Source organism: Pinus tabuliformis, chromosome J, assembly GCF_031772625.1.
Source record: "Pinus tabuliformis cultivar Carrire ecotype Pingquan chromosome J, CPIR1, whole genome shotgun sequence".
NCBI classification, from domain to species: domain Eukaryota; kingdom Viridiplantae; phylum Streptophyta; class Pinopsida; order Pinales; family Pinaceae; genus Pinus; species Pinus tabuliformis.
The window spans coordinates 1,064,495,661-1,064,512,452 of record NC_142295.1 but is presented as its reverse complement, the minus strand read 5'-3'; the positions used below and the strand labels follow the sequence as shown (position 1 = coordinate 1,064,512,452).

At 38.8% G+C, this 16,792-nt stretch overlaps 1 protein-coding gene across 1 annotated transcript; it reads right to left on the bottom strand.

Annotated features, from left to right (window-relative positions):
• Positions 1-15,659: 15,659 nt before the first annotated feature.
• LOC149230635 (putative sucrose-phosphate synthase 2) lies at positions 15,660-16,163 on the bottom strand. The gene has a single exon (XM_089381372.1). It carries the CDS (start codon positions 16,161-16,163, stop codon positions 15,660-15,662), a length of 504 nt encoding a protein of 167 aa, XP_089237498.1.
• Between the last annotated feature and the right edge of the window lie 629 nt (positions 16,164-16,792).

The following is a 16,792-nucleotide window of genomic DNA, read 5'->3' as shown; positions in this document are numbered from 1 at the left end:
AATTCCTAAATGCAGTCTAAAGATGATAAGCAAGATTTTATCTCTTTTCAACAATGAAAATCCTAGCTACAAGGGGAAAAGAAAGACACAATCTTTTCTCAAAGAGCATAGAGCACACTGTAAATGCACTTTTCCTAAATCAAATCATGCAAACTGTCAAAATGCAAATGCACATATGCATGTATTTGTTTTCACTTTCTTAATATTGATGCCTAAAAAGAAAGTTGTTGTACAAATTTGAATTCGATTTCAAGTGAAAAACACAAACAAGCTTCTTTTTCGAAATCAACAAAGTAGGGACGATTACGACACTTTATGATTTTGAAATAAACACTTGTTTCGACACTAGAAATTCATAAATTCAAACCAAAAGACAAAAGTAAAAGCGTAATCAACTGTCAACAGCAAACAAACTCACTCCTAAGATCAAAACGACACTTACGACAGGTCTAGATCTAAGGGCGACAGTATGACTAGTTTACTTTTGTAATGGGAAACTGCAAATGATGTAACAAATACACAAAAACAAATACAGTTTCTTTTATACAACTGAGGCGGAATTAAGGAAAAGAAAAGGGGGTTTCAGATAGGTACACACACTGATAACAGGCTGCAAAAATCAGAGATAAAACTGAACAAAATGAAGCAAAGAACCACAGCTGCACAGGGCAAAGGCTGATCAGCGCACCTGTTGCACAGAGAAACTGAATTGCAGCGCAGGTAGCCCTCCTGGGACCTGCGTTGAAATGCAGAGTCTCTTCACAAAGCCTACGCTGAAGCAGAAACAAGAATTGTCTCCGGGTTCTGGGTCACGGTTTGCAGTTTGATCTAAGGTTTTTGGCCAGGTAAAAGCTATCAACAAGGTACAATTAGAGGGATGATTTAAAGGAGGACTAAGAGCTATCACAAAGGGTCATTAGAGAATTTGTGGATCAGCTGTTCAGATCATAAATAGGCCCAGTGAATGGACTAGAGTAGCAGATCTCTACTTTGCATTTGTAAATAGCAAATGCAGTTTGATTCGGCACTCCTAAGTTTATGAGAAGAACAACAATAGAAACACAAATAAACTAACTAGATACGTTCCCCAACGGAGTCGCCAATTTGTTGTTGGGAAAAGTATCTATTTAGAACGCCCCTATCCCACTCTAAGGTGTGACAGTGCCTTAGCAACAAACAAGGAAAACTATTTTCGTATTCTTCTTTATGAAATGTAAACGAAGAGGAAGGATGTAACTAACCTGTGTCTTTCGCTAGTTTGTTGATCCAATCGCTCTCCTTTTTGTTTGCTTCCCGCTGCCTTCTCCCTTACTGGCCCAGCTTCACCAAGTTCCTGCAAGATCACATAAGAGGAAAACTACACAAAAACATAGATTTACATTCATAAATAGCTTAGGATCAGATTTAAGCTAAACATGCAAATATAACAAAGCATCATTGATATACAAGCATATAGGAGAAACTCAAATAGTTTTATTGATATGATAAGAAAGTCCAAGAGGAGATACAACCAAGTGAGTCCCGATCCAGCATCTACCTCCCAACAAAGGAATCCCTTCCTCACCTCCAACAAAGCATAAATCACCCAATGCACTAATCTCAATCTCAAACCAACAACAATTCTCTGCAGAGTACAAAATTCCAGCCCCCTGGATCTCTGGGATGAGGGATCCATATATAGATGTAAGCAGAGAGGATGAGTCAGCTTATGTTTTGACTTGTGGCTTCTCTCTGTCAGTTCTTGCTTCCACTTGGAGGCTGAGAGCCTCTTACTCATCCTTGGTCGAACTCAGTGAGGCAAGTGTCATTGAGGAAGATTCTGGAAGCTTCCATTGTCTGTACACCTCGCGGAATGACACTGCCATTTGGAATTTCTCGCTCATCGCACCCTGGTAGTGTATTTAGGTGCGTTGCAACACACCTAGCTAGTGTACTGGGGTGCTTTGCAACGCAGGCAGCTAGTGGAGCATCTGAATTGATCCTGAATTGACTGATTCTGAGTAGTTTTTGGTGGAGAACTTCTGGGAGAAGCTGTCATTGGTTGACCTTGTTCCTTTAGGGGCAGGAACAACACTTTTAGGGACTTTAGATCCCTTGGATTATGGACATTTCATGCTCAAAGCTGTAAGGCACAAAAATGTCTATAACACATGAGCTTTGCATGAATCTACACAATGAGAACACAATGTCTTAAGAGCACTTTTTTGCAATCCAAGTTATATGATAGGAATAAAATAAATGTACAAGATTGAAAAATAAAAGCTACTTGACATATCATTCTGATAGGAATAAAATAAATATACATTTTGTTGTTTCCATATCCTCGTCCTCTTTAAGATTGTTCCAGCTACTTGACATCATTTTGTCTTGCCTTGAAGTTCTTTGAAGTACATTGATAAGCAGAAAAATCTTTATCACTTCTGAAACATCTTCACCATGCACTTTCTGGGTAGAAATGTTAGGACGTCTTATTATTTTCAATGGCATATTACCACAAGAACGCTTGAGATGAGGGATACCCAGATTACGTCCAGAACAGATACAAATTGGTGTATTTTCAATGGCATATTACCACAAGTCTTCTTATTTTCAATAGCATATTACCACAAGAATGCTTGAGATGAGAGATACCCAGATTACGTCTAGAAAAGATACAAATTGGTGGTTCTTTCAGTGACCTATCCCTAGCCAGTTTCTCAACAATAACTTTCACCTTTTTCTCAGGAAGACTAATTTGAGAGGCTTCCATCTTTATACAAAACCACCCTCTTTCTTTTCCATGAATAGAATATTTTGATATCATTGGGCATGGACTATATGTTGTAACAAGTCCCAACATAAGTCGTCAAAATGGTCATAGATTTTGTTCAATAGCACAATGCCTGACCTGCAAAACATAAACCCCATTTGTTAATAACATCTGGAGCATTAAAAAACACATTTTCCTTCACAATGAAGCAACATAGAAACCCTCAAAATTGAAAATATCCATGCTTACAAGTAGTGGAAAGACTGAACTGTAAGTCCCATCATAAGTTGTCAAAATGGTCATAGTTTCTATTCAATAGCACAATGCCTGACCTGCAAAACATAAACCCCGTTTGTTAATAACATCTGGAGCATTAAAAAACACATTTTCCTTCACAATGAAGCAACATATAAACCCTCAAAATTGAAAATATCCATGCTTACAAGTAGTGGAAAGACTGAACTGTAAGTCCCATCATAAGTCGTCAAAATGGCCATAGATTGTGTTCAATAGCACAATGCCTAACCTGCAAAACATAAACCCCATTTGTTAATAACATCTTGAGCATTAAAAAACACATTTTCCAACCCTCAAAATTGAAAATATCCATGTTTACAAGTAGTGGAAAGACTGAACTGTAAGTTGAAATTCAGTCCAATCATTCTTGGGAGGGCCATCATAATAGCATTTTTATCGATGTCATGTTGAAATTGGGGTAGGGCTCACTGCGAAATTATTTTTGCATTCTGACTTGCAAAAGTCATATTGATCATGTGAATGTATTGATTTTGAATTATGAAGGCTTTTGTCAAGAAATTTCAGGCCCCATCCCCTGGTTTCTTTCAAACAGTGTCTTTGTTAGTTCCACTGTTCATAGTTTGTCTCTATGACCATTGTAGCTATCATGAGATAGACAAAGCTCGGCATCTGAGATACCCTTACTACACTAGTTCTCCACACAAACTGCATTTCCATCTACAAATCGAGACATAAGTCTGGAATGCAATAATTCACTGTGTCTTTGTTGTGAAGGTTGATTCAACCATAAGTCCAACATTTTGTTCTTGATGACCTGTTTAGTTGAGGCCACATAGCTTAGGACAAAACCAACTAGTATTTTCGGCAATTAGACTAGACGATGTTATTGATATAGAACAAAAATCCCAACGGTTTTTGTTTGGAATACTCATATGGTACTTTTTTAAGCAGAGAACAATTATATAATGACTGGCATTTTACAGACGTGATGTCTTAATTTTGGTTGATAAATGCTCTGTTTTTCATATATATATCATCAATTTGTGTAGTATATTTGATAATTTCATTGAAAATTCATTTCACATTGGTTGGTTAGTTCCAAATTTGTTTGCCTACAATAAGTTTTTTTAGGATTGGACTGAAGCGGTCTGAATTTATTTTTTGTTTGACATATACTGATATCAGTAATGATAGCTTTGGATTTTGAGTTTATTTATTTATGGTGTTAGTTAAGACCATCCCTGCATTTGTGGGGTATGTGTTGTTCTTTTTCTCATTCCTGATCACTATTTCCATATTCAATATTCTCTCGATAGAGGATCAACTAACCAAGCATAGTTTACTTCCCTAAGAAAACTTATTGAGGTTGTTATGCTTAGAGGTGTTAAGAAGTTGCAGATCATGAGTGATTCCAACCTTGTATTGATTAGGCCAATAGGAAAGCATCAATTAATAAATATAAATCTATGTCATTTGTTGGTGGACTTTTATAACTCAATTATATCTTTTAAATGAAATTCTTTCACGAACATTCTTCACGAACTCAACACTTCAACAGACTTTGACAAATATTCTTTCAGGGACATTCTTCATGAACTAAATACTTCAGCGAATGAGTTATCAAAGGGGACTTTGACTTTGTCCCCTATTACCATAAATATTTACAAGTTCTTGACGGTGTGATGAAAGATTCTACAGACTTCTTTTTGAAGTCTTCCTATCATGTCCCTTATGTTATAAAGTAAGGATTTTTTTTGAAGAAGATAAGGTTATATAACCTCAGGTAGTAGATAGATTGGAAAAGGGGTTTTTTGTAAAGCTAATTAATCATGTATAGTGGAAGGGCCCATAGGGAATGAAGTTTTAGTTGTGAACAGATAACGTCTATGAAAACGTATATGTTATGTCTCCAATGCATGAGGATCACCTGTCTTCCATTAGTATTTTGAGTTTGTACTTGGAACATATGATCAAACTGTCCCTGTTAGCAAACTGTCTCTATTATCAAACTATCTGTTAGCAATGGCTCAATGCAGTGATGATTCAGACAAGTGTATAATGTGATTTGAAGGACACCTTATCTCATTTGCAGTGAACATTGATTTAAACTAGTGCGTAATGAGATTTCATGTTTCTTACTATACTCTGTCTTCAAATTTAACAGTCCATCCATGCTGCGTAACAGTACTAGTTTCTTGGTGATCCAACCATACTCTATCTTCAAATTTAACAGTCCATCAATGCTGCATAACAATACTAGTGTCTTGGTGATCCAACCATCATGGATATTGATTCCATTTTTAAGTGTTCGTTAGTAGTACTTTCCAATCAGGGAATTCCTAAACCTTAATATGTTGTGTTAAATTCAAAGATACTTTCCTATCAGGGGATTCCTAAACCTTAATATGCCATGTTACATTCAAAAAGGGAAAAAATGAACTTACTCTGAAGGCAGTTGTCCTCTCAATTACCACACTTTGAGATTATCATTTATTTGCAATTAATCAATTAGAAATAGAGAGATTTTTGCTGTCCTACATCTCCATTGTCTTCTTCATCTTTTCCCAGTGCTTTTCTCATGGTTGTGCATGTTGAAGCTACTTCTCCTTTGAAGGTATGAAAGAACAATGGCAATAGGTATCAGAGACAAAAATGGTCCTGCTGAGACTCAAATGGTGAAGATCAATAGATATCAATGATGAGTTTATGTGAAATTCATGGAGCAAACCTTTAATCGAAACATTTTGAAAGAGAATGTATGAGGACATAAAGAGATAAAGAAATGGGCTGGTTTCAAAGAGAAAGAAGTCAACAGCAGCGGAAAATGGGACAACAAACAGACAAGGAAGAAGGATGAAAACGAGTAAGCTTTTTTTCAAATCAGCAAAATATATAAACGAGAGGAGACATTTCTGTTTATCCCCTCGATCTCTTTTTTCCTTTCTTTGTTTTGCATACCACCACCTTTACACATTAAGCCTTGCTCTTAGTATCCTTCTCTACATACACGAAAAAGTTGTCTCCCATAGATTTTTCTCTCATGGCTATTTACTCTCACATTTCTGACTTGATCTAACGTAATTCTCCATCTGCTGTACCCACTCCCCATGAGAGAACTGTCTTACAAAAATATATCAAATTTAGCCAATTATCAAACCATAGGTCAATTGGGTGTAGCTCCAGTTGTTGAGAGGAAAGTAGTTATCCTCCTACATCTGGGTTCATATTCCACTTTGTGACATGCTTGCTCTCTTCATGAGCTAATTGCTGACAGTTGAGCTGGCCTTGAGCCCTGAAGAATCCAGTTTACCCTGGCTACCATTCTCAGAATGAGGCGAAGTACCCAGTGGGTTTCCTCCGGAAATTCATTATGTAGAGAAAAAAAAGGAATATCAAACCACAAATGGGACATCTGAAATCACTATGTCCAAGTGCCTACTTTGCTGCAATGAATAGCCTTTTCTAACTATGTTTATTTTCTTTCCTAACTGTGCCAAGCACTATGTTACAATGTTAACTATGGCATTCTAGTATCTCCTATTTTTCATTTTCAAATACTATATCTAGCTGCTGCATTGCTGTATTCTTTGTGTGCCAAATGCTTCATCGTTGCTGCACTAATAGCCGTGCCTTTTGTTGATATTAACCATGCCATTTGTGTGATGGTATTTGATAAATGTTTATAAATGTTGATCAGGAAATACCAATTAATCATAGTTAAATGGTTTAGATTCAATATGAGAGTAATCTTATGGAGGAGCTATTGGGTTTGGAAAGTCACCGTAGAACAAAGGGCAGTGGATTAATCTCCTAAAACAAGGTGTTAAAATAGTCTACTGAGATGTACATTTTGCATCAGGATATCCCCTAGACTGATATCTTTTTATGAGGAAGGAAAAACATGGAAAATGTTTGGTTAGGTAGGAATACAGCTTGTCAATTTGGTCTAGCTTGAGTGATTAAAAGAGAAAGTTGTTAGGCTCTCCACCATTTCATAGATTGATATAGAGATGAGACAAAAGAGGCTCTCTCTTCAGAATATATGAAATAAACCAATCTTATCTATGCATTCATAAGCAACATCTGACAAACACATTTGGCATCTAGCCTTTAGTTTTCACTAGAGATGCATGAAGCATTATATAAACACAATGCAATGTTTTGGGAAGTCCATTCAAATGTGGAACATTACTCTGGAAGCCAAGTTAAGCATTGATTTTAGACCTTGCATGCACATTTCATGGATTGTTTTAGTAGTGACATAAAAATAGACTAGGTAAGTTATATCATATATGTCAAAGATAGTTTAACTCAAAGAATGAAAGTGCCATTTAAGCTATAAACCTAACTAAACGGTCCAAACCTGAAACTGTGACCCTTCCTTGCAAATTGTATGTGCTACCAATTAATCATAGTTAAATGGTTTTAGATTCAATACGAGAGTAATCTTATGGAGGAGCTATTGGGTTTGGAAAGTCACCATAGAACAAAGGCCAGTGGGTTAATCTCCTAAAACAAGGTGTTAAAATAGTCTGCTGAGATGTACATTTTGCATCAGGATATCCCCTAGACTGATATATTTTTATGAGGAAGCAAAAACATGGAAAATGTTTGGTTAGGTAGGAATACAGCTTGTCAATTTGGTCTAGCTTGAGTGATTAAAAGAGAAGGTTGTTAGGCTCTCCACCATTTCATGGATTGATATAGAGATGAGACAAAAGAGGCTCTCTCTTGAGACTTGACTAGGTTATTCATAACAGTTGTGGTGTTGGTGCCTTAACTTAGCCAGAAAATGCCAAAACTCTATTGATGAACAAAATTTATTACTGAATCTACCTTAGAGTATTCCATAGTCACTGAATATGACATGCATGGTTTTACCAAGGAGGCCCTAAACTTTTGAACAATGAAACTTTACATTGGTATGGTCAACCTACATGGGGAGAAATGAAACTTTTTTTAATAAGATGCTAGCAAAACCTGGACACTGCTATGTGGGATTATTGCTTGGTACCTACAGATTGCACAACGACCTTTGTTGGTTGAGCCAGCAGGAATTGATTTCTTCAGGTGGATCTTCCTAGTACAAATGTTCCTTTCCTTGTAAGACCTTCATAGGGGTTTATACATTCTTGTCAATAGAATGCATATTTGTCTGTATAGTTGTTTATTACATAATCATCTAAAGGAAAACTGATTACATGAATATGGGTTAGGCTGCCTCATAACTGTATAGTTGCTGAGGCTCAATTGTGATTATGTGATCTTGGAAGATTTTGAGAGTATATAAACTCTTCATGTATTATGATTTCTCTGGCAATGTTCTCAAGGCAACTGTTCCAAAAATAACAAAAAAATATCTTTTGTCATTAAATAGAGATTGTTTTCCTTTAGAAACAGAGAGAGATTGTCTTTACAATACCTTCTTTTGTTTGTGGCATGTAAGGAGATCTTGAGAGTTATCTAGAATAGGAAAACTAGTTGGTCAACTTGTGATAAAGGTGAGTAACTGCTTGGACACTAACTTTTGAGCCTGCCACATTCTTCTAAGAACATTGGATCTAGAAATCTCGAAGGCTTCAACTACATTGATTATGTCATAGAAGTTGGAAGAACCAGAGATGTCATGGATGTGTAACTGTTAACATTATGAAGATGATAGCACATGTGTCTTTCAAGGTACATTACCAATCATAGTGCAAACAACAAATTTTACCACTAATATAGTTCATCAATGTTAATTTAGGTATGTTCTATGCTTAGAGCAATTTATTTCAATTTTCACATCTAGCTCAATATCTTTTCCAGATTAGAAATCACATGAGCATTAAAGTAAACTGCAGATAGAACATAAACATAAATCGTAGAAGACAAGCCAAGACAAGAGGACACAAGATGTGGTGCTAGCCCATGACAAACCCTAATGTGGGGAAACCCTTGATCAATTCTTCTTATATGTTCTTCAATAGTTCAGCAAAGAGAGAGAGATAGTACGTTTACAAAAAGTCAACATTTTGACTTATCTAGATAAGTACATAGATCATCTCTAAGAAGATGATACATGAGATCAATTGAAGACATGTTGCTTCAACTGATTCTCCAAGGTGACTCCTTCACCTATCGTTGTGTTGCATTTCGTCATCATGTTGCACCTCACCATGCTGCACCATTCTGTACCCATCATCACTATGCTGCATCTCATCATGCTTCATTAATCATGACTATACCCATCACTGTACTGCATTATGTGCCATTGCTGCACCATGTTGCCATACTGACCTATGTGCTGGCTGCATCTTGCTTGCTTGTTGTCTCTAGCTTGCTTGTTGTCCTTAGCATGCTTGTTGTTGCATTTTAGCTGTCCCTTGCATGCTAGTTGTAGCATTGTATGCTTGGTGTACTTGTTGCTAAGTACCATAAAACTATCCCAATGTTAGTTAGTTGTCCCTTGCATGCTGCTCTCCTTCGGAGACAGATGCTCTGGCTGTTCTGGCAGTTCCGGACAGTTCTAGCAGTTCCTGGCAGTCTCGGCAGTTCCGATTGTTCCTAGCAGTTTTGGCAATTTCGGTTGTTCCCAGCAGTCCCAGCAGTTCCGACAATTTCGGTTGTTCCCGACAATTCCCAGCAGTTTCAGCAATTTTGGCTGTTCTTGGCAGTTCCGGCAATTCCGGCTATTCCTGGCAGTTCTGACATTTCCAGCTTTTCCCGACAGTTTTGACTTCTACCCTCTGCGTTAGCTTCCCGGCTATTTCGGTAGTTTCGGTAGTTCCTACTATTCCCGTCAGTTTCAACAGTTCCAACTTTTCTGGCTATTCCCAGCAGTTCTAGCAATTCCCGATAATTCCAGCAGTTCTGGCAGTTCTGACAATTCTAGCTATTTCCGGCAGTTTTCGCAGTTCCGACCTTTCCGGCTTTTCCGACTTTTCCTGACAGTTCCAACAGTTCAGGCTTTTCCCGATAGTTCTGGCAGTTCCGGCTTTTCCCAGTAGTTCGGGCAGTTCCGGTTTCTGTCCTTTGCGTCAGCTTCCCGACTGTTCTGGTAGTTCTCAATAGTTTCAACTATTCTTGGCAGTTTCGATAGTTCCGACAATTCCGGCTATTCCTGGTTGTTTCGGCTATTTCGACAATTCCGGAAATTCCAGCTATTCTTGGTAATTTCGGCTGTTCTCGACAGTTCCGACTATTCCCGACAGTTTCGACAGTTCTGGCAATTCCAGCTATTCCTGGTTGTTTCAGCAGTTCCAGCTGTTTCTGACAGTTCCAACTATTCACGGCAGTTTCAATAGTTCCGGCTATTCCCATCAGTTTCGATAGTTCTGACTTTTCTGGCTATTCCCGGCAGTTCTAGCAATTCTTGACAATTCCAACAGTTCTGGCAGTTCTGGCAGTTCCGACAATTATAGCTATTTCTGGCAGTTCCGACCGTTCCGGCTTTTCCAGCTTTTCCCGACAATTCTGGCAGTTCCAGCTTCTGTCCTCTGCGTCAGCTTCCCGGCTGTTCTCGACATTCCAACTATTCCCGGCAGTTCCGACAGTTCCGGCAATTCTGGCTATTCCTGACAGTTACGACTTTTTCGGCTATTCCCGACATTTCCAGTAGTTCTCGGCAGTTCTAGCTTTTGCCCTCTGGAATAGGGCAGCATTATCCCTTAGGATCTCTCCTCCTACTAAAACCTAAAGATAAGTAGAGAGGAAAAGATCCCAAGTGTGTTAAAATGGCTTGAAGGCCACCTCTATTTATACTAAAACGTTGATCACAAGTGGGGTTTATTTGGTCGTTGGCCGACCTTGACGAATTGCCCCATAACACAAATAAATTCATATCTCCATGAATACTTATCGGAATTGGATGATCTTTAGATCAATCCTACACCTCTCGATGAGAGAGATCCAAGAAAAATATCAGCTCTCGGCAGTTTCGGTAGTTCTCGGCAGTTCCGGCAATTCCGACTGTTCCCAACAGTTCCGACAATTTCAGTTGTTCCCGGCAGTTCCGGCTATTCCGGCTTCTGCCCTTTGCGTTAACTTTCCCTCATGTTACGGCAGTTCCTGGCAGTTTTGGCAATTTCGGCTATTCCCAGCAGTTTCGGCAACTCTGGCTATTCCCGACAATTTTGGCAGTTCCAGCAGTTTCGGCATTTCCCCATAGTTCCGACATTTCCGGCTTCTGCCATCTGTGTCAGCTTCCTGGCTGTTTCGATAGTTCCCACCAGTGATCAAATTTGAACACGTCAGGGCCCTTCAAAGGGCCTCTAGCACGACGCAGAAGTAGGAAGAAAATTTTGCTATTCAAAAAAAAATTTAAATTTGAATTTTTCCATTTAAAAAAAATTAGAATAATATTATAAATTTTTTTAAGAAGGGTTGTTAAGTTGTCAACCTATCCAATTTATTTTTTTAAATTTCATTTTTTTTCTAAAATCCAGATTTTGGGAATTCCAAATTCCAAACTGTTAGTGCACCGTGGGTCTATCACAAATTACAATGGTTGAAATTGTGAATTTCCTTTCTCAACTGATGTTAAATACCATTTTAGAAACAACAGTTTCCAAATTCGGAGTTGCTCCCATTTCGAAAAAAACAATTTCTTTTTGAATTGCTTTTTCTAATTGTAACTTATGCATATGATGCAAGTTAGCGGTTGTGCCTGTAGGCTGCCCGTAAAGCAAGGTTTGATGACGATTGGAGAGGATCGTAGATTCATCATTCAGCAGACGCCTGTCAAGCAAGGTTTAAGCATGATTTATGCTTGGAGAGGAGCGCATTCGAGAGACTTCATAAGTTCATAGCATACTAGATTTCACAGAACTTCACATTATGCTTCAATATATACATCTGGGTCCTGTTGTTTATGCGATGTGAAGGAGCAAGACTGAATACAAATAGATCTGTAAGTTACTCATTCTGCTTTGATATCTATATTTTTCACTTACCTCTAAGAATATGCAATTGAAACATCAAGACAAAAATTAAATTTAATGCCTTAATAGCATGAATGAATCAACTAGTAATAAGAATAAATTCCATTGTCTCACCAATACAATTCACAGTTCAATTGAATCAAATAGTAATAAGAATAAATTACACTGTCTCACCAATACAGTTTATAGTTCAATTGAATCAAATAGTAATAAGAATAAATTAAATTCCACTGTCTCACCAATACAGTTTATAGTTCAATTGAATCAAATAGTAATAAGAATAAATTAAATTCCACTGTCTCAGCAATATAGTTTACAGTTCAATTGAGCTCTCATCATTAGAAACACCATCCAAATCAAAATCCTAACCAAAGCACCTTCAACTAATCCCTTGTTAGGCCTAAGTCATTAAGTCCCAACAATTTAATATCCAATGAATAAAAAATTAACGAAATATATAAGTAGCATAAGTTATAATTCATAATGTCCCAATAACCAAAATTATAAAAGGAAAGAAGCCAAAGTCCTCCCAAGTTATCAGGATAAGCAGGAATCGATGAATAGTAAAGTTCAATCCTGTTATCACTCGGGTTTTCCTTGAGTTCCGGAAAGGATACGGCCGAGGTAACCACAGACCAACTTTAGACTGCAGGTTCTAGCCCACCTGCAGTCAGAGAGGGCTCTCTCTTTCTGATTTAGCTTTGTTTGATAAAGGATTTTAGGCTAGTTATTTAGTTCAAGGGTTTTGTTTGTTTTGGCTGGAAAATTGAAATTTTCAGGTAGAGAGGCAGGTATGGCATGAGTGTTTCAAACCATTGGGCGTGGAGTCGAGGAGGAGGACTGCAGATGTGTTTCTTTGGTCGCAGGACGGACAGATGGAGCAGGGTAGCTGCAACTGAAACAACTTTTAGGATTTAATGGATGGAATGAATGCTAAGCGAAGAGAGGCAGTTAAGAATCTCTCAATCAACCTAACAAAGGGGAGTAACAGAGCGCTACCTAGGGGCAGTAAAGAATCCCTAGGTAATTGGCTAACAGAGGTGAATTGGGGTAAACATGAGCCAGAAGGAATTCATATTCATTACCAATTCATTCAGATGAAAACATAAAGAAACAGCAGAAATTGAGCATAGAGTGCTGTAAACAAATTCTAAGCTATTCTTTCTTTCTGCTATTTAGATAGTGGTAAACAATAAACAAAGGTAAGAAGCACTTATTGTTCCAGGTTGCAGCACAAGAATTCCATCTTCAGTCTCCAGAAATACATTAACAACACATAAAACAGTCCATTCACTGAACTTTCTGCAATCTTTGATTATAGAAACAGAATCAAGCATACAGTGCGAGTCTCTAGCGAAAATTCTCAATTGACCAACCCTTGAAACAATGTAGAGGGCGGTATTTATAGGGAAAAACTCTCTATCTACTGCTTTTATTACATCTTGACCTAATCAGGTCATAAAAAATGATTTATTGACCTAACTCTATCAGAAATGAATGCATAAAAATAACTCGGGCTGCGCTGAGGGCGGCCGTATCAAAACTGAAGTGAATGATGGTGTCCTCAGTGGCTTGGTGCAGTGCTTTCTGAAATAAATGTCTATGGGTTCCTGTATCTCTGCTGTCTGGTGGCCTTGAATGCCTTAACTGTGATTTGAGAGCAGGGATGGGCTTCTGCTTATTGATTTGACTTTGCTGGGGGCTCATTAATGTACAGGTGCCTCGAGCCCCTAAAAAATCTTCGGCTGATACTCTCTGGCTCTTTTCTTCCTCTGATACTCTTTGACAAAATCTGGGCTGCTGCTGTGATGTGCTGTGCATTAAATCAGCATTTAATGGCCGCTGTTCAGCTTCTGTTTCCTTCAAAACCGTCTTCTGCTTCTTCCTGCATGCTCTGTGAAGAAAACGGGTCATTTCTGCGCCTTTCGGGCCTCCTGGGGGCTGAATGATGAAAAGATTCCCTAAAGATTCCCCACTTTGGCCTAATTTATCCAGCGATGGCGCAAATCGCTCATCAAAAACTGCCTCAGAAACTGATTCCGAGGCTCCGAAGTGCGATTTTTTCTCCTTCGCGCCAAAAGGTGCTAATGACGTCAGCATGTGGGACCTTCTACGGTGGATGACGTGAGCGATGACGTCAGCATGATGACGTGGCGGGATGATGTCATCATGTACGGAGGTGATGTCAGCGGTACGGCAGGGACACGGTGGCAGGACATGGTGGCAGGGTGACTGGGCGGTACAGTGGCAGGAGGCCACGTAGGCAGATGACGTGTTGGTGACTGGGCAAGGGGTGACGCAGGCAGGTGACGTCACCGGGCATTGGCGATAACCGGTTTTGTGGCGCACCGCCTTTGCGCCTGGGCGGTTTCGGAGGGAGGGGCTCCGCCACAGCCCAGAAGGCGACGCGTGGCGGGAGGTACGGTGGGAATACCGCCCATCTCCCGGACGCTAACCTTCTGGCGGTTCGGGGATGGGACGGCCCGCCAGCCGTAGATCTGTGGGGCGGACGATCGGACGGCTGGCGGCAATGGAGAGGCGGTGGGTATATACGGGCGGGGAATATGTGCCGGATATTCGTTTTTTTTTAATAAAACGCGTGGGGGGTTTAGACTTAGGGAATGGCGGGTTTAGGGGTTTCAAATGAGTGCGGTTAATATATTTACAGTTGGGACTTAGGGATAAGGGGTAAAACATGGGTTTTGAGGGTTTGAGCGGGGGATAGGTTATTAATCTGGCCAGGTGTCAGATTAATCCCTGTTTTGACTCGGATGGGCTAAAAACAGCCTCAGATAGACTATTTTTTCCCGGACTTATAAGAATATGGCTATATTGCCAGGGAGGGGATATTTACATAGGGGAGTTATATATACATAGTTTTAGTAGGGGAAGGGGAAAACTGATAGGGAGTTATATACTAAGGTTAGTGGTTAATATGGAGATGATAAGCAAGCGCTAAGGTCAGAGACCTTAGGCTAATTTTGGGGAAAGAATCTGAAAAGAAATGAAATCCTTGAGTGAAGCAGATCTTCACCAAGGCAAATGGCATGGAACATGATGAAACTAAGAGGAAACAGGCATATCCTGCCCTCTTTGGGGAAATTAGTAAGTGAATTGGGGAATTAGAAGAAGGGGAAATTAGTAAAATCCAGCTTTGAGCATCCTTTGGAAAAAAAACTGCCTGCACTGTGATCTGAAAAGATATAACAATTTGAAACCAAAATTGATCATCAATTATCATTCTGCAACCTCACAGCTACCTACCCAGCCTACTTTCCTAACATTTTTTCTTCTTTTTGGTGGGTGCACTTAGACTTGCAGACCCAGATTTACAATTATTCTTTTTCTTTTTTCTGATTTCCTATCTAAATCTACACTTATTTCTGCCAAGGGCCTAGATTAAACAGTTGGGTCCCTTTGATTCTCTACCTATCTACAAAATCTACCAAGATTAAACTGTTTGGTCAGATATTATTCTCTATATTCTAAAACAAGAAATTGAAACCTAGGGAGACCAAGATTAGACTGTTTGGACCTCCCTTAAAAGAAAACTCTTCAAAACTGGGACAACTCATCAAAATTGGAAACAGCAGTGGCATTTGGACTAGCATACTTCTTGTCAACTTCTTTGGTCTCTGTCTGGAAATATGGAACCTTGCAGCATGAAAGATGACATATTTGGCATGTAAAAATGTCAATCATGAAAGATGATACCCTGTTGCAACAGGAGGCTAACAAATCCCACTGCTACAAATTAAAGCATTGAATTCAAGAGGCAATATATTGCCAGAGTTCAACATCCCCAGAGTTTCATCAACTGTTAATGCAGTTGATAGTACAAGACTGAAAAATCTTGTTATTGTTGCATCAGAATGCACAACTTTGATTATCTCTTGAATTATTTCCAATGTATGGGGATATACATTGCCACTGTAATCATAGCAGTCCACAGCTATAACAAAAAGCTTCTTCTTATTTTTCAGTGCAGGATACTTGTTTGAGACATTCAGGTTATTCACTGGAGGCCTTGGCTTAGGTTTAGTTTCTTCAATGTTAAAAGATAGCAACGCCCTTTTCAGTTTATCCAAAGTAAGTTCTGGGTCGCCCTTTGGTGCCAGAAGTTTGTCAGCTTCGGTAGAATTATCCAGAGAGCCATTGATGGAATATTTATCACCATCGACAGAAATCCGAAGAGACCTGTCCTTTAGGGAATCACCCATCGATTCCTCCCCCATAGTAGTATCCATTACAGGGATAGTCTGCCATTGAGGGTGCCTCATCCCGCATACAGTTACTCGAGACAAATATTTTCTGCAATGTTCAGGCCATGAGAAAAGGTGATTGTTTCTCAACCCATTACAACGGCATTCATTCCATAGGTTTTTAGCTCTAGCAATACATTTTCTATGGCCTTTTGATCATGGGGTTCCACTAATAGTCCATTGTTCAAAGTCTGCAAAATTTTCAGAAACAGAGAATTTTTTAGAGCTTTGCTTTTTTTGCCACATGCTTAAACATCAAATTTGAAACTGAAAAATTTTCCTGGAAACTTAGTTTTCCCGTCAAAATTATTGCCAGAACCTAATTAACACAAGGTGGAAACTCATCATATTGGTGGAAATTCAAACTAATTCTTTTTTGGATGTTCTTACATCAACCTCTGGTTAATATGATAGTAATTCAAGGAAAAAGATAGAAATCATAACATTTGGCAAACATAAATGTTATGAACACAGTTGGCTTGTCACTTGTCAGTTACAATGTGTATGAATTGTATGATAAATACTGGACTTGCAGCTGTGTTGGAAGGGGTTATTGTTCTTGATAAACTGAGGAATATCTTGCAGCTTGCAACATTGTAAAG

Coding starts and splice junctions, on each gene's coding strand:
- LOC149230635 (XM_089381372.1), bottom strand. CDS start 16,163: ATGGGGGAGGAATCGATGGGTGATTCCCTAAAGGACAGGTCTCTTCGG.